The sequence below is a fragment of the Osmerus eperlanus genome, chromosome 16 (assembly GCF_963692335.1).
Source record: "Osmerus eperlanus chromosome 16, fOsmEpe2.1, whole genome shotgun sequence".
Classification (NCBI taxonomy): Eukaryota; Metazoa; Chordata; class Actinopteri; order Osmeriformes; family Osmeridae; genus Osmerus; species Osmerus eperlanus.
In genome coordinates this window covers 11,528,628-11,546,412 of record NC_085033.1, presented here as the reverse complement: position 1 = coordinate 11,546,412, position 17,785 = coordinate 11,528,628, and the positions used below count along the sequence as shown (strand labels likewise).

General features: G+C 51.7%; 1 protein-coding gene across 1 annotated transcript in view; it reads left to right on the top strand.

Annotated features, from left to right (window-relative positions):
* Window positions 1–268: 268 nt before the first annotated feature.
* The window catches only part of eif2b3 (eukaryotic translation initiation factor 2B, subunit 3 gamma), a 20,916-nt gene continuing 3,399 nt past the window's right edge, over window positions 269–17,785 (top strand). Inside the window, exons 1-10 of the mRNA XM_062481759.1 lie at window positions 269–602; window positions 872–1,028; window positions 1,828–1,985; window positions 6,624–6,783; window positions 7,207–7,318; window positions 12,709–12,798; window positions 13,837–13,970; window positions 14,268–14,470; window positions 14,624–14,686; window positions 14,890–15,038. Coding sequence (XP_062337743.1) covers window positions 881–1,028; window positions 1,828–1,985; window positions 6,624–6,783; window positions 7,207–7,318; window positions 12,709–12,798; window positions 13,837–13,970; window positions 14,268–14,470; window positions 14,624–14,686; window positions 14,890–15,038 — 1,217 coding nt within the window. The 5' untranslated portion in view covers window positions 269–602; window positions 872–880. The remainder of the gene's footprint in view (window positions 603–871; window positions 1,029–1,827; window positions 1,986–6,623; window positions 6,784–7,206; window positions 7,319–12,708; window positions 12,799–13,836; window positions 13,971–14,267; window positions 14,471–14,623; window positions 14,687–14,889; window positions 15,039–17,785) is intronic.

Sequence of the window (17,785 nt, the reverse complement as noted above, 5' to 3'; positions counted from 1 at the left end):
GAACTGCAGTCTGGAAGACCTGGGTGGCTGCTAATCTGTGAGGAGGAATGAGCGGGGGTCTGAAACACTCACTCGCACGCAAGCACGCACCCACCCACGCACAATTGCGCACGCGTGTGTAAGCACGCTTCCTAAAAAATGAAGAAGATGATGCTGCTGCTGCTGATAATGATGATGATTGAGCCATTATGATGAATGAGCCATTATGGATGTCTGATTAAAATATGCTACTACTTCACTTGTGTGCTGAATTCTGGGTAGGAACCATTGCAGAGACTACGTTTCCTCACGGACGTATTTCAACGTAGGTACTCAAATGTCATCAGCCTGTGCAATGCTGCTGCAACAACATTGTCTTTTGTGTCATTAACTTATTTCATTATTACATTTTAAAATTATATCAACGTAGCGTGTTACCAGTATAACAAGACGTTTTATAGTTTTTTGCTGAACCGGCGCTAACGTCAGGAACTATTCACCAGCTTATAATAGTTCTGAAGCTAGCCTGCTAGCTAGAGTCCACATTAGCAGCAAGTGCATGTTTCATTCTGTTTTGTCACAAAGACATCTCGTCTAGCCGTCTTCTGTGTGTTAAGTGACAGGTAAGTACACTTACTCCTTTTCGCTTAGCTTGCCCCCTAGTTGTTGAGAAAAGAGAAAGTAGAAACATTTGTAGGCTAAGAATTAATAAAACAATTATGTGCACCGTCGTTAAAAAAAAAACCTTGCTTAGACCACCAGTAGTGTAACTAGTCCATATGTGTAAATGTCCCCGTACCGCTGTTTATTTTTTTCATTTTAGAGACATAGTATCTTGCCAAAAAGGATGATAATATACTCAGCGTTGTATGTTTGTGTGTGATGTTTCCAGCTGTTTGATATGGAGCTACAAGCGGTACTGATGGCCGCGGGCGGGGGGTCCCGCATGATGGACCTTACCTACAATACCCCTAAACCTCTTCTACCCGTTGGCAACAAGCCCCTCCTATGGTACCCCCTAAACCTGCTGGAGAGAGTGGGCTTTGAAGGTAACACTGGAGTTAGATTGAGGAATATTCGGTTACTAATCAGATGCTGTTTTCTGATGTATGTTCTCCATCCATTTAAAGTTAAAGAAGCAAGTCCCTGTAGTCTGTGAAAGCTGTTTTCTGTCCTGTGCTTGTGCTCTATAACCTGGAGTATGAGGGGACAAATCAAACTGATATTGTACACTTAATAGAAAATTACATTTTATGAGAAATAAATAAGAGACACTTTCTTGGACTCTCCAATTGACTGAAGTTGATGCCAACCTTTTATTCAGGCTGTAAGGAACAAGGGTACCATGTAATGAGGTTCATGCTGTTTCAGAGTGCTGCTCCAGAGCTGGCTGAAATGTAAGGCAGTGTATGAGCTCTCTCTGTCTCTCTCTGTCTCTCTTTGTATCTCTCTTTGTCTCTGTGTCTGTGTCTCTTTGTATCTTTCTTTCTCTCTCTGTCTCTCTGTGTGTTTGTCTCTCCCTCTCTTTCTCTTTCTCTCTCTCTCTCTCTCTCTCTCTCTCTCTCTCTCTCTCTCTCTCTCTCTCTCTCTCTCTCTCTCTCTCTCTCTCTCTCTGACTGTAAAGGGTCTATGCATGGCATCATGCTTTTGACTGATGTTGAAAGTACTTTGAGCCTCAACAGCCTTGGATCACATTAGCAAATCACATTAATACTTGGGACTGCAGTTGATGCAGTCCACAAACCAACCATGGACAGACTCTCAAAACACTCAAGTATGTGCGCCTCGAACGATCGTCCGTCCAGTTTCCTGTACCGATCCAAGCTGTCTGCTCGTTCTCTGATGCAGAGGTCATCGTCATCACAACCAAGGAGGTCCACAAGATGATCAGCACAGACCCCAAGATGAAGCTGGACGTGAAGATGAAGCTGGATGTGGTGTGCATCCCGGAGGACGCTGACATGGGCACGGCCGACGCCCTCAGATACATCCAGCAGAAGGTCAAGGTATGTGCCTGACTGGTAGATGCAGTCAGTGACCAACCAAGTAGCCTTACTCAGTGAGTAAACCCCCTCCCAGTCAAATGGCTTATATTCGGACAGTAACAAAGAGTTTGTCTTTTTACCAGGTGCTGTGTGTGTGTGCGTGTGTGCGCGGGTGTGTGCGGGTGTGTGTGGTCTTGTTTGCATATGTCAGTGTAGATGTCAGTGGGAACAGCTGGTGTGTGAGGGAGGCCTGTGCTCCACCTGAGCCCAGCAGTGAGGCTGGGGTCAGTGGGGAGGTAGAGGGGGGGTTGAGGAGGCAGCAGATCCTGTGTGCCGCTGGGCAACCAGTGATCCGTGTGTTCCTGGCCTGGGCCTCCACCTAGAAGCATGGGGAAGTGCTTCATTTCACCTGATGAAAACCTCCCCCCCCCCCCCACACACACACACACACACACACACGCACACACACACACACACACACAAACTCGCGCATGCACACACACACAAACTCACACATGCACACACAGACACACACCCATCCCCGGTCTCCTCTAGATCCACTCCTCCCCTCGCTTCTTCTCATTCTCCAAACAAATGATGTCATGGTACAGCTAGACTCCTGCTGTCCGGTTTAGAGACTGTATCATTAACACTCAACCTGCAGCACAGACATGCACACACACACACACACACACAAGACTGAGAGACTGAGTGAGAGACTGAGTGAGAGACTGAGTGAGAGACTGAGTGAGAGACTGAGTGAGAGACTGAGAGAGAGAGACTGAGAGAGAGAGACTGAGAGAGAGAGACTGAGAGAGAGACTGAGAGAGAGACTGAGAGAGAGAGACTGAGAGAGACACAGACAGACAAGCAGAGAGGGCCAGCTCCAACATGCTCACAGTATAGTGTTATCTTCTCTAATGTACCTTAATGGTAGACTAGATTAAAGCAGAGTTGCAATGCCCCCAAGGGGCACACACACATACAGTCACACAATCACACGCATGCACATAAGTGGAGTGATGAGAGATGAGGCCAGGCAATGGGGCACCAAATCCCCACATAGGGGGATATCTCTCTCTCTCTCTCTCTCTCTCTCTCTCTCTCTCTCTCTCTCTCTCTCTCTCTCTCTCTCTCTCTCTCTCTCTCTCTCTCTCTCTCTCTCTCTCTCTCTCTCTCTCTCTCTCTCTCTCTCTCTCTCTCTCTCTCTCTCTCTCTCTCTCCCTCCCCCCCACACACACATGCACACACTGATCCTCTGACATCTCCTCACAAACACAGGACTGTGGAAACAGATGGGTGTTTCTACACTATTACAGTAATGACAAGGAGTGCCATTTAGCAGTAAGCTGTCTATTGAAAGATGTGCGGTAATCATTAATCCCCAAATTGACTGTCGATGGTGATCTTGGCAGGCGTCTCGCCCATAAGATAAGGGGTGCATCTGACGGGCGTCTCTCCAAACGACGAGGACTCGTTTTACGAGCACGTGTCAGTTGTTTTTTGATTGCGAAGGATAAAGCCAAATTGACTCCTCCAAACTGTCTCTAAATAAAAATAAATCGGGTAGACAACGAAGGGTGTCGCATCATCTGACGAGCATTGAAAGGCTTCCTCAGTGTCCCTCATCGAAAAGACGACAGTACCAGCGCAGGCTTTGCTGCTGCATTCTGGGCCGTTAAGATCAAGCTTCCAGGACCCCAGGGCCATTGTTCTTGGGGCGTGTGTGTGTCACCCACAGCTGTGTGTGTGTGTGGGGAGACGTGTTGGAGGGGGGCGGAGGGGGTCAGGAGTTCTTCTTCTGCTCCCCGCTCAGCTCCTTCCTGCTAGTGCGTCTCCCCCCCCCCCCTGGCTGGGCTCTCACGCTCGCAGACAGGCTGCCCGGCAGATGAAGGCTCTCCAACTCGCGAGCGGGGACATGGATTTAAATGTTCCAGATGGATCGCACGTGGAGGGTGACGCGTTGGGAAGGTTTTTCGCAAAACGCAAATTTCGAAAGCAGTAAATGGGCGTTGGTGTGATTGTGTTTCGACGAAACGGCCGCTGTGAAGATGTCGTCTTATGTACAGGGTGACGTGGGCCTGTTCCCCTGTGTGGGGGGGGACGACACACATGCAATCTGAGTGAAACCCTAGATGGAGGGTTGTCATTGGAATGTCTCACCACTGACAGCCTTCAGCAACTTAACAGTGCAACTGGGGGTGTCTGATTGCTGAGCTCCGCTCTACATTTGTCTCTCCTCTCCTCTACTTTCTCCTCCCCCCCCCCCCCCTGCATCCAGGGTGGTCTCACCTTGCAGTGAGCAGGCCCAGCCAGTGTGTGGGTGGCCCTGACCTAAACAGCAGAGATCAGGCCTGCTGACAGGCCAGCAGCCCAGCCCCTGGTCAGATGATCCCACAGCTGATACCATTCCACTGTCCCAGACGACACCCAGAGCCCATGCCATGCCTAGCCCTCTGCCCAACTCTGCCCAGCTCCGTGTCCCCGTGCTTTCACAGGTAGCCTCTAATAAACGGCCTCCACCCATAGCTTCTACCAGCACTCGTCACCTACAACCTCTAAACACAGCCTCTACCCACAACCTCCACCCATAGCCTCTACCAGCACTCGTCACCTACAACCTCTAAACACAGCCTCTACCCACAACCTCCACCCATAGCCTCTACCAGCACTCGCCACCTACAACCTCTAAACACAGCCTCTACCCATTGCCTCCAGGTTATAGCCTGTGGCGAAAGTATCTATATCTTACGGCAACACAAAGTCTCCAGGCCACTTTTGGTTCAGTCTGGAAATAGCCATTAGAGTCTGACAGGATCGTTTTCCCCTGACATTGTGACTGGGGGCTAATGGGGCCAGATTATCCAGCCTGTTGACAGCACACATCAGTGTATAGCCAGATGGACCCACTGGCACAGTATTAGCTAATCGCTACACAGGGTAGTTAAGATGAAGATGATAAATGCTGTTCTTTTTTTTGGGTGAGATGTGTAAGAGATACTGTATCTGGGAAGAGAAAAAATCGACCGTTGCAGTCAGTTGCTTGACATAAACTTGAGTGGTCTATTTGGTGAATAGGCATAGATTTACGGTTTAAATAATGCATAGATGGATGCTGGGATCTTTCATGGATAAATGAAACTCGACCCCCAACCCTCTAATGTCTGCACCAGCATTTAAAACCTGACTCTGGGTTAGTAATGCTTATACAGTGTCAGACAATAAGCGAGTGAGAGAAAGGAATGGGGCGGGGGGGTTGGGGTTACAAAGAGGTTCTATGGGGGTTGATGGGGCCCTCTAGTTCAGTGTTATCTGTTGACCATGTGTGCTGCCTGCCTGTTATGCTACGCTGTGCGCTGCGTGCAGAACTGAAAGCCACGGCCTACTGGTGACGACCAACAGGCAGACCAGGCAGCTAGGAGGCAAATTAGGCAAACAGGCATGTAGGCCGGTCAGGGTTGAGCTCTCCTCTTCTCTCCTCTCCTCCGCTCTCCTCCTCTCCTCTCCTCCGTTCTCCTCCACTCCTTTCCTCTCCTCTGCTCTCCTCCACTCCTTTCCTCTCCTCTCCTCCGCTCTCCTCTCCTCCGCTCTCCTCTCCTCCGCTCTCCTCTCCTCCGCTCTCCTCTCCTCCGCTCTTTTCCACTCCTCCACTCCTTTCCTCTCCTCCACTCCTATCCTCTCTTCTCCACTCCTTTCCTCTCCTCCTCTCCTCTCCTCTCTCCAGGCCTCCCCAATGAGCCGTGTAGCTTTATAGAGCCATGCACGCTAGAACGGGGCCCCCTCTCCCCAGCCTTCGGCTCCTCTGTTTATTTATCCACAGGCCTGGAGATGGGTGCAGCAGATGGGGAGCAGACAGCTCAAACAGAAACAATGGCGAAGGCTGTGAGGACTCGTGGAGTCCAGGACCAGCACCAGGCTTCTCTCTGCCCGGCCCCTCCAGGCCTGTGGTGTGGATAGGCTCCGCTAAGCTAACAGTGGACGGAAGACAGGAGACAGGAATGCTCAATATTTATAATCAAGAAAGTTCACCACATCTTCTGCGAACGTCTCTCTCTCTGTCTCTCTCTCTCTCTCTCTCTCTCTCTCTCTCTCTCTCTCTCTCTCTCTCTCTCTCTACCCCTGGCCCCCCCTTCATAAACCGCGGCTGTCGTTAGGAGTAACGCTGCCAGGCACTTCATGCGCTGACGGTTCTTTATGGAGCGTCCTCGCCCCCGTATGTTCAGGCCCGTGCGCACGCCACCGCCGCCGCCGTCCAGATGCGCAGCCCAGAAGGCCTGGCTGCTCGGAGCGTAACGTAAACGTGGAGCGGAATAAACTAGCGTCGCGTTGTGAGGGGAGAGTGTGAGGTATGTTCTTGTTGAGTGTGGTCGGGGGATGACCGAAGGCTTGTTTGGATTCTCTGGATGGGTGGTTTTACGTTAGGATAAATATATTCTAGTCACAGATGTAGAAGACAACAGAGCTGAATGTCTTCTGATAAACAAATGGAGCTGGTAGCTCTAGACAGTCACTGGGGTTCACCAGTTCAGCTCAGACGACTGTTTTCGATAGAATTCCGATTACAATATTGAATATTGTAAGTCCGGACTGCTTAGGCGAATCGTGATTCAAATTCCTCGATATCAGTCGATCCCCGTGTGTGTGTGTGTCTTCCCCCAGACAGACATCTTGGTGGTGAGCTGTGACCTCATCACGGACGCGGCGCTCCACGAGGTGGTGGACCTGTTCCGGGCCCACAACGCCACGCTGGCCATGCTGATGAGCAAGGCCCGCGAGTTCACCGAGACCGTGCCCGGCCAGAAGGGCAAGAAGAAAGCAGGTACGCCTTCAGACGTCCTCTCCACCCCACCCCCCTGGGGGACTGTGGGACCCAGTCGCTGAGGTCGGCGCCTCTCATCATCACACCCTACAGCTGGTTTAGCGACCGCAGCGGAAACGCCATGCTGGTTTAGAAGCTCTGTAGATGCATGGGTCGTGCATGCAAAAGGTCACGGGTTCAAAATCCCCCCTGTACCCAGAATTGAGGTTAATTGGATGAATACGTTCATTTAATGAACATGTTATGTACGGTTTGACGGGTTCAATCTTCAAATGGCGTCACGTGTGACACATCCACTGCATGGGGCGCACGATGGTCATCAGAATCTCATGGTGTTGGCTCAGATGATGTCTAATGTCCCAAACTGCTGCTGTGTGTGTCTGTGTGCGTGCGTCTGTGTGTGTGTGTGTGTGTGTGTCCCAGGTGAGCAGAGGGACTTTGTGGGCGTGGACGGCACGGGGAAGCGCCTCCTTTTCCTGGCCAATGAGGCGGACCTGGAGGAGGGGCTAGCCGTCAGGAAGTCCATTATGAGGAAGTGAGTTTTCCTGCGAGTCGACCAGCGTGCGCGGCTCCTCCAGCTGTGTCACCACACAGCATGCGGAGCACAGCCAGAGTCAGTTCCCCTCCCGAGCCTTTCTGATGTCCTGTCACATTCTCGACCTCCTCCTCCCCCTTTTCTCCACCACCTCCTCCTCCTCCTGCCTCCGTCCCTGCTAGGCCACACCTCCTGCTCCAGCTTACTGCCTGGCTGCTGTGGCGGCGGCGGCCACCCTCTTTTTCCCCTTTCTTTTCTCTTTCACCTCCCTCTCTCTTTTTCCCTTTCTCGCGTCCATAAAGAGTTGTTTTTTCAAGAGGCTTTGGGTTGAGGTGGGTGGGTGGGTGGTTGTGTGTGTGTGTGTGTGTGAACTGCACTAGGCGCCTGCACACACTTGTTGGTCTAAGCTTCCTAATCCCCTATGTCATCACTACTACGTGTCTTAGATTGGGGTTGTGTTGTTCGGCCAGGACAAAGCAGAGCTTGGTGAAGATCTGGCTCCTGGGGATTTTGAGTCTGTCCCTCTCTTTTGTTCCTTACTTTCTCTGGTTTAAGGTTCTACTCTGGAGTCCCTGGTTCTGGCCTGCAGGTCCTGGCTCTGGTTTATGGTCTGTCTCTCCAGTCTGTTCAGTCCTGACCGATTCTGGGCTTATCTCGAAGCCTTACTTTCTTCCTAGGCCCTAGTCCTTAGTCCTCTAACCTAGACATTAGTCCTGGTCCTGGGACTGTACCTTAGTCTTGGTCCTAGTCCTCAGTCCTGTACTCTAGGCCTGATCTTGGGCCTGGTCCTGTACCCTAGGCCTGGTCCTGTACCCGAGGCCTGGTCCTGGTCCTGTACCCTAGGCCTGGTCCTGGTCCTGTACCCTAGGCCTGGTACTGGTCCTGTACCCTAGGCCTGGTCCTGGTGCTGTACCCTAGGCCTGGTCCTGGTCCTGTACCCTAGGCCTGGTCCTGGTCCTGTACCCTAGGCCTGGTCCTGTACCCTAGGCCTGGTCCTGGTCCTGTACCCTAGGCCTGGTCCTGGGGCTGTACCCTAGGCCTGGTCCTGTACCCTAGGCCTGGTCCTGGTCCTGTACCCTAGGCCTGGTCCTGTACCCTAGGCCTGGTCCTGGTGCTGTACCCTAGGCCTGGTCCTGGTGCTGTACCCTAGGCCTGGTCCTGGTCCTGTACCCTAGGCCTGGTCCTGGTCCTGTACCCTAGGCCTGGTCCTGGTCCTGTACCCTAGGCCTGGTCCTGGTGCTGTACCCTAGGCCTGGTCCTGGTGCTGTGGGTGGTGTTGTGTGGGAGCGGGGGTGTTTTGGGAGCTCGTAAATACTTCAGGGAGCCAGAGCCACTGTAAATCCTGCCCAATAAGAGCGAGGCCGCTGCAGCTGCCAGCACGCTTCCCTGCAAGAGGAAATCGGCCCCACACACACGCTAGCGTGTACACGTTCACACACACACCCCGGGAAGTGTACACATGCACAAACACACGCACGCACACACCCTCCTAGGATGTCACACACTATTGAGGCAACACACTCAAGCTGAGCTTACACTTTAAGACTTTTATATAGGCCACATATGACCATTTACACACATTCATACAAGACAGGCACCATTTTATCCACACATAAATGCTCAAACATGTCCAGCCTCAAGATAACAGGCCTCGTGGTTTTTGACCTGGGAGAACACTGCTCAAACAAGTGCTTTCGAATACTTTCAGCGTCTAAGCTTAAATGCTTAAAATGTGAAGTATGCGTGGCTTTGCCCTATTGAGAGATGGGGGGTGGGGGGGGGGGTGGAATGAGTTTGTCTCCCTTGTGATACCTCCAAGCTGGGTCAGTTCAACCCAAAGCCTCAACACCATTGCCATTTATTTCAGCACAGAAGTCAAAGGTCTCCGTTTCAAGGCTGTTCACCTCCATCCCCCCACAAGCCCCACACACACACACACACACACACACACACACACACACACACACACACACACACACACACACACACACACACACACACACACACACACACACACACACACACACACTGTCCCATTAACCTTGTTTTTCCCCTCAGCTCTAGGAAGTTTGAGCAGGGTGTTAGTTGTCTGAGAGTCTGTGTACAGCCCAGCTCCAGTCTCTGGCCTGTTTGTCTAAGCTGTCTCTGTCTCCAGGGTCCTGTCTGCACTGGTATTTAGACAGACATGGACAGGCTGATGTATGGAGGGGGAATGTAGCCACACATGCCCCTGGCCTGGCCTAGCCTGGCCTGGCCTGATGTCCTACCCTAATGTAACCTGCCTGTTGACTTGACCCTCAGTTCTGGCTGTGGTCTCTGGCTTCGCCCTGCTCCTGACGGGGTTTATGATGACCTGTCTGGTCTGGAGCGCAAATGCATTTTCAGAAGTGAATCTCTATGGCTCTGGCTTGGTCTTCCGCTCCCTGTAGGTAGGTGTGTGTGTGTGTGTGTGTGTGTGCGCCACGATTGGTGGTGATCAATAAAGGTTTGTTCTTCTTTTTCTAGGTCTAGCTTAACTTAACTCTTAACCATCTCTAAGTTTGGAAAAAACTGTTCCAAAATCCCCCACCCCCCCCGATGTTAAGTCATGACTGTGTGGTCCACCTCCTACTGTAGCTCTGAGTTCTTCCCAGGCCAGAGGACTCCCCCTCTCCCCCTCCACCTCCCACATGCCGGCCTGTGGAGACTGGAAGCAGGCTGACCTGGGATCTGAGCTGACCTGACAGTTGATTCCATACTGTGACGACTCCTGCAGATTCCTGTCTTTCCAATGCGGCTCTGCTTTTCCCTCTCCCTAGCAGAGGGAAGGAGAACACTTGGCGTTCTTGACACAGGAAGTTCCTCACATAGGAGCTTTTCTCCTCTCACAAAATTCTGTTTTCGCGAACGATGTTTCTCGGAAGCTGAAATGTTGGCCGGCAGTTTATTTTGACAAGCTCCAGTTGGGATCAATAATGCATCAGCAGCAGCTAATTTACAATGCAACAACACGGTCGGAATGTACGGTATATGTACTCATAAGTCCTACACATACCCCACGCTGTGGTATCTTTTATATATAAAAGGCGGCCCGGTCGTTCCGGCCCACCGGACCACATGGTTCATTTAAACCTGGTGTGTTTTAAGAGGGTTAACAGTGCTGGTACCACAAGCAGTCTTGTCCCACATGCCCTATGAAACCCTCCCCATCTGCATTCCTCTCCCTAAATAGCAGCAGGGTATTGTGAGGTGACAGGTGGAGTACGTAGCTTTAACTGTTGGTTCCCAAACCCCCAAGTCAGAACCTCTTTCACCCTCGGTGTTGACACTGTGCTCCGACGAGAGAGGGGTTACGAAGACACGGGTCCTAATGGGGAGAGCTGCCCGGGGTGGCTGGCTGTGTACTTTGGACTGGGCCTGTGTTGTTGACACAGACTAGCTCCTGGAGGGTAGTTAGCACCGTCCGCAAACTCGTGTGCTCGCACGCAAACACGCACGCACTCTGTCGCCTTGTATGAGGTAGTAATCAGTATGACCTCAGTCAGCGGGGCTGTGGAATGTGCCTGTTTTAGGGGCTGCTAGCCAGCGTAGCATGCTGAGGTTTTTAGTAGCAAGTCATTAAGCTGTTGGTGAGTCACACTCGCCGGAGGACCTTTCCAAATTCTTGTTTCCCTTGTCAGTGTGAACTACAGCAGAGACAGCAACCGGATTCCAAAACATGTAACTGTTTGGGAAATGTAAAGGCTTAGGGTCAGACAGTTGTGTGTGTGTGTGTGGTGGCCAAGATGAATCCATGTAGGAAGTTCTCCTATTTCAACTACTGTCTGTTGTATATTATATGTCAGACTGGCCTGTTCTGTTATGGGAAATACCCCCTGTTCATGTCTAGACCATGTTGTCTAGAGTAGCGTGTAGCGTGTATACTCTACCAAAGTATAGTTAGGCTTCGATTTGGGCCTACCAGGAAGACAGGCCCTGGCCCACTTGTGCGTGTGTTTACACATGGGTGTCCCACCCCATAAACAGCACCTGTTTTCCTCTCACACACACACACACATTCACCAAACATACACCCGTAAGCACGCTGCCACTCAAGAGGATATGACAACATGTTAGCTCTTGCATGGAGGAGCACATTGGAACCACGTGTGTGTGTGTCTGTGTGTGTGTGTGTGTGTGTGTGTGAGGGGGATGTTCTAGAACAGACCTGCCTCCATTCCTTCGTCTGGTGAATCCAACATATGGTCCCTCCGTGCTGTTTAATGGAAGCACTCAAAAGTTGTCATCATTTACCTCTGCTTTGTTTACCCCCGCGTCCGCACCCCTACCATGCCATACCCCCCTCTACCCCCCCCCCCCCCCCCCCCCGCCGCCCCCCTCCCACACACACACACACACACGCCATGACACACCATGATTTACACCCCTTGCATCTGGATACCCCATCTGTAAGACCAAACACTCCTGACTCATTTTCAATGTTTCAAATCGTACTCTTCACCCAAGCAAGGCTGCCGGACAGGAAGGAGAGTGTCAGGAGGAGGAGAAGGGAGGAAGGGATGGGGGGGAGTAGGAAAGAAAGGAGGATGAGGGAGGATGGAGGCTGATGAATGGAGGGAGATGGTGAACTCGAAGGAAAACACTTTACCCATAGAGGTTTCTATGGAGATGGGTTTACTTCTGGTCTTGATTTATAAACACCTTTTCATCCACATCAACCTGTCACCAGCTAGGCTATGTTAAGCAGGCCAGACCAGACCACCCTAGGCCAGACCAGAGCAGGTCATTAGAGCCGTGATTCATTGCTGTGATCATGGTGGGGAGGCTAGACTGTCAGGGTGTGGCACCCACTGGAGCCCTCAGCGAGAGGCTGAGAGGCTGTTTATAGACTCACCTGGACCAAACATGAGTTAGGTCCACATAAACACCTACACACACGCACCCCAAACACACCCACACACACACACTTCTCAGTCTGTTTCTGTCTTTTCTCCTGGTCTCCTTCCTCTCCTCCCTTGGACGTCCCCCCCATGTCGCTAGCAGGTAGTAAACCTTCTGGGAGGTCCAGCCAGCCGTCTGATTGGTTAGACTGGCCCCGCCATTGGTCGCCATGGCAGCAGCTCCTCTCAGGCTGCAGGCTTGAGGGAATGGGCCTGGCCGGATGGTACGGTGGCTGGTAGTGGACAATACACAGATGTCACCAGGACATCTCTTGAAGTTTCTATCAGCATCTCTGCTTTGTGTTACGCAAACAGTTCCAAACATTCAGACTGTTAAACGTAGTTCAATTAGGAGAAAATGATGATGATATAATGATTTCCTTCTGTCTCTTTCTTTACATCTCCCTTTCTCCACCCCTCGCTCCCTCTTCATCCATATGTAACTCTGTCTTCTTCTCCTCTGCTCTCCAGACATCCCAGGATGCATATTAAAACAGGGCTGGTCGACGCCCACCTTTATTGCCTGAAGAAATCAGTGGTGGAATTCCTGGTTGACAACAAGTAAGTCAGCCGTCGGTTGACTGTCCCCCCCCCCCCCCCCCCCCCCCCTCCATCCACTCCAACCTTCTTCCTCTACCTCCTGGTTCCCCCCTCTGCGCCCCCCCCCCCCCCCCCCCCCCGAAATTGGCATTGTGAGGCGTCCCAACAGCTCCTTTAAGTGGTGGTGGAAATAAGCGCAGGTGGCTTGATCATGGGTTCCCTCTTCTTCTCTCTCCTTCCAGCGTTCCCTCCACTCCTCCTGTCCTCACCACTGCCCTCTTCTCCTGTTCCCCACCTCCTCTCCTCACCACTAATCTCCTCTCTTCTCCTCCTGTGTTGCTTGCCGTTTTAATTCAGAGTTCCTGATATAAATATAATTTCGACTAATCTGCTCAAACTTCTCGTCTGTCCTCCCCTCCTTTCTCTCAAAACCATTATCTCCTCCCTCCCTCCTTACCTCTCTCTCTTTCTACCTTCACACATCCCTCTCTTTCTTGACGCGCCTCTACCATGTTTCACTCAAGGAGAAAAATGGACAGAGTGACTGTTGTTTCTTTCCCCTCTGCATTCAGATGGAAATCCTAATCTCTTTTTAAAAAACAAGGGAGAAGGACCAGTAGTGCAGGAGAGAGAGAGAGAGAGAGAGAGAGGGAGAGAGGGAGAGAGGGAGAGAGGGAGAGAGGGAGAGAGGGAGAGAGGGAGAGAGGGGGAGAGAGGGAGAGAGAGGGAGAGAGAGGGAGAGAGAGGGGGAGAGAGGGGGAGAGAGGGGGAGAGAGAAAAACCAGCATGGCCATCCATTCAGTCTGAGAGGAAACCAGGAACTGTTATTTTCCCTTCTCACTAATCACTGTCTCTCCCCCTCCCTCTTTTCACCATCAATCCCCATCTCTCTCGGTATAAATGATGTGGCTTGTAAAATGTGTAACAGCCTCCCACACACACACACCACCAGTTCATCCGTTCTTGCCCCTACCACCTGACCTCACCTGCCTGCCAGTTGCCCCTAACCACTGGTTACCGCTGACACTATCATCAGTGGGTGACGTTTCCTCTCCCCAGGTCCATCTCCTCCATCCGGGGAGAGCTGGTCCCATACCTGGTGAGGAAGCAGTTCTCCAGGGCCAGCAGCTGTCCCAAGGACAAGGAGGACCCGGACCAGGATCTGAACAGGAAGGATGGGAACTCCAGCCTGGGTGAGACCTAAGGACCCTCACATGAAGCCTGGTCCTAGTCTAAACACACCCTGGGGAGGTGACGCTATGAGGCCTATCTGCGTCTAGACTGGAAATAAACCAAACCAGATCTTTACCGATCTGCTCTCGATTGCTCTTGTCTGGCACCACCATGTAACCAAACCAACACAAAACCCAAGCTCCTCCCCCCCAAAATATCAACCCCTCGCCCTTCTAGAACATTGTAAGTCAGTAGGAGGTAGAAGCACCAGCTAGCTCCTGGTGATGGAGCCTGTGTTCCCGTCCCTCGTCCTCCAGAGATCCTGCGGACGGCGCCGGTGGACGAGCCCCTCCTGCAGCTGGCCCGCGAGCGCTCCTGCTGGAACGACCACCGCGGCGACATGAGCGCCGCCTACCACGGCGGCCGCCTGCGCTGTTACGTCCACGTCCTGGAGGACGACGGCGAGGGCGTGTGCTACCGCGTCAACACGCTGGCCACCTACATCGAGGCCAACCGCCTGGTGAGGGGACTCCCACGATGCACGTCTCACACGGGACGACCGCTTCCTGGTTCTGTGGTCGTTTTTGTTGAGTCGTGGCCAGTATGGTAGGGCGCTCTCAGCAGCCAAGTGTTGTATCAGCACACGTGTAAAGGTCTTGTCCTCCCTCCTCAGGCCCCTAAACTGTTTGAGGAGCCGGCTGTCCATCCAACTGCTGTGGTCTCTGAGAGATGTCAGGTGAGAAGACCAGGACGGTCCAATAGGATCGACCTTCCCCTCTGCTCCAGATACAAAACAGCAAAATAAGACACACACATACAGTTTAATTGCAGCTTTATTCCTTGCTGCGCGTGCCTCTGTGTGTGTGTGTGTGTACGTACCTGTGTGTGTGTGTGTGTGTGTGTGTGTGTGTGTACCTGTGTGTGTGTGTGGTGCCTCAGGTGGGAGCAGACAGCATCATCGGAGCGTCCTGCCAGCTGGCAGACAAGACGTCCATCAAGAGGTCCATCCTGGGAGCCTCCACCACCATCAGAGAGAAGGTCAAGGTCACCAACTCCATCATCATGCACGGGGTCACCATCGAGGAAGGGTAAGACGCTGCAGCGCTAGTCTGCCCGGAGACTCAATAGGGAAAAGCCAATTGGTTACATTGTGCCAGACAAGAGAAATGGAGAGTGGATAGTCAAGTAGTCTTATGTAAATTCATTATTTTCAGTGTAGATGTAGAGAGCCATACACTTTAGGATTGATACAATTTTGGTAGGATTAATGATGAATGGATGAGCTGCCATACATAGAAGAAGTATTGTGTGTTGTTTTAGTTTGAGCTAGGTTATATGCATAACCTAGCTCAACATGTACTGACTGTCCAGATGAGGCTCGCAGGGAGTTGAACTGGGTGATATACTTGAGCTTAGTTTGGCAACTGGACACTGATAAATGCCACTGTGAGTGAGAGAATGTGTGTGTGAGAGAGCGTGTTTGTGTGGGCTGTATGAGTGTGTGCACGTGTGTGTGCACGTGTCTGTTTCTGTGTGTGTGTGTGTGTGTGCGTGCCTGTGAGGGGGTGGGCAGCAGTGTGTGTGTGTGTGTGTGGTTTGGGGGGCAGGGGCTTGTTGTGTGTGATATGAGGGGGCAAACAGAGCGGCATGTTGACAATGTCTATTGGGGTTCAGTCAAGCGGAGACCAGTTACAATGTCATACATAAACACATAGGTGATGAATGCACACTGTTAAACGAGGCTACAGATTCTCACCAACAACATGGTATCTTCATCCTGCTTCCTCAGTGGGGTAAACGATTTAATAAGACCGGAGACTGGAAACAGGACAAAGGAGACACATGGGTTTCATTTAGTCTTTTGCGTTTTACCCAAATCAAATTAACCGAGTCACTCTTCGGCGGATTCATTGAACAAGGACGAGTAATATACGAATAGTGCTCTGTCTGTTCCCGGTTTAGCATTAGCTGACGTTTTCTAATTGGGGGAGAAAAAAAAAGAGAAAAAAAAGAAAGTGTTTTCAGTCAAGCTGTTTGTGGTGAAAGGATGTTCCTCTGGGCACAGACGGGCCTGGGAGCAGGACATGGCCCACTGGGAAAAGAACCACTGAGAGGTAGAATGGGAGTCTGTTATTTGCAATCCAGACCGGGTCTAAATCCCAGAGAAGAAGCTTTATCGGTCCAGAGTCGTGGTCTGAACCCACTAGTCTCTCCTCAGTAAGGGCCTGGGAGGCCACGGAGACCTAGGGACCCTCATGTCTGAGTTGGTACACACATAAAGGAGAATGAAAGACTAAAAGAGTGAAAGAAAGGAAGGGGTAGAGAAAAGAAAGAGGGAAAGAAAGAAATGGCAATTCTTTCTTTCACGACATAAGAAGAGGAGGGAGAGAGGGAAAAAAATGTAGGAGAGGATTAGGCGATCTGGGGCATGTAAAAGAAGCCACTTGCATTTCTGGGCCTTTGTTTGCTTGTAGGAGCGCTTGTTTACAAAGCGGAGGATATTTGGGGGTGGGTGAGGTGGGGGGGGGCTGCGGCAGGGGTGGGCGGTTAGGGGGGGTTAGGTGGTGGGTGGTTGGGGTGATCTGGGGGGGTCACAGCAAGAAGGAGCGTAGTGTCAGTAATTAGTGGTGTTTCAGTACCAGACTTCTTTGGTGGTCTCTCTCCTTCTCCCTCTCTCCCTGTTTAAAAAACTCCCAGCCTTGTAATCTCCATTCGGCCAGTCACACACGCGCGTGAGCTCACGCACACACATACATACACACACACACATCCACATATCTCAGAAATGCTCCTCTCTCTCTCTCTCTCTCTCTCTCTCTCTCTCTCTCTCTCTCTCTCTCTCTCTCTCTCACACTCACACTCACACTCACACTCACACACACAGACACTCTGTAGCTCTCTAACAAACACAAACACACATATACATACAGTCACATAAATACACAATCTCACAAACCCCCCCCCCCTCTCTCCCTCTCCCCCCCGCCCAACCACCTGAATGGAGCGTTGCAGCGCTGGGTACAGCCAATACAAACCTGCCTGTGTGTGGAGATGAGGCAGGGCCAAGTGAGCCTGCGTCAGAGCCTGGGGGAGACAGGAGTGTGCCCCCCTCCTCCTCCTCCCCCTCCTCCCCCACAGAGCAGACCCTGTCCCCCCCTCCTCCTCCTCCCCCTCCTCCCCCACAGAGCAGACCCTGTCCCCCCCTCCCTTACCTCCCCCTCCTCCCCACAGAGCAGACCCTGTCCCCCCCTCCCTTACCTCCCCCTCCTCCCCCACAGAGCAGACCCTGTCCCCTCCTCCCCACAGAGCAGACCCTGTCCCCCTCCCTTACCTCACCCTGCTCGCCCAGATGGCCCCTGGAGGCCCGACACACCAGTCCCATAGATGATCAGCTACTTAATGTGATCTAAATGCTAGACCTAAATAACCCCATGCAAGCATATGGATTCTAGATATAGTCATAATGATGGATGGAAATACACCCTGAACACAGGCACTGCTGAGAAAACAGTCGTTCCTGCTAGACAATATGTGGACACATTGTGACAGTGTGTGGTTGTACAAGGACTTCTGAGGGCCGGAATGTCGCAGGTGTGTTTCACCTGTCTCAAATGTCTGACCCACCTCCAGCAGGGTAATAGAAGCTGTCTGGTCTCGTGTTGATGATGTCACTGTATCATTTACACACGCCAAGCCCAGGCTTGTGTTGTCTTTAATATAAATGCTAATCCATGTCTTAAAGACAAAATGAAACGTGGTGTCAGATTTCAGCTGTCTGTTTTTGGGTGAGCAAAAATGTGTGTGGGAGGGGGGGGGGTGTGTGTGGCAGGAGGGG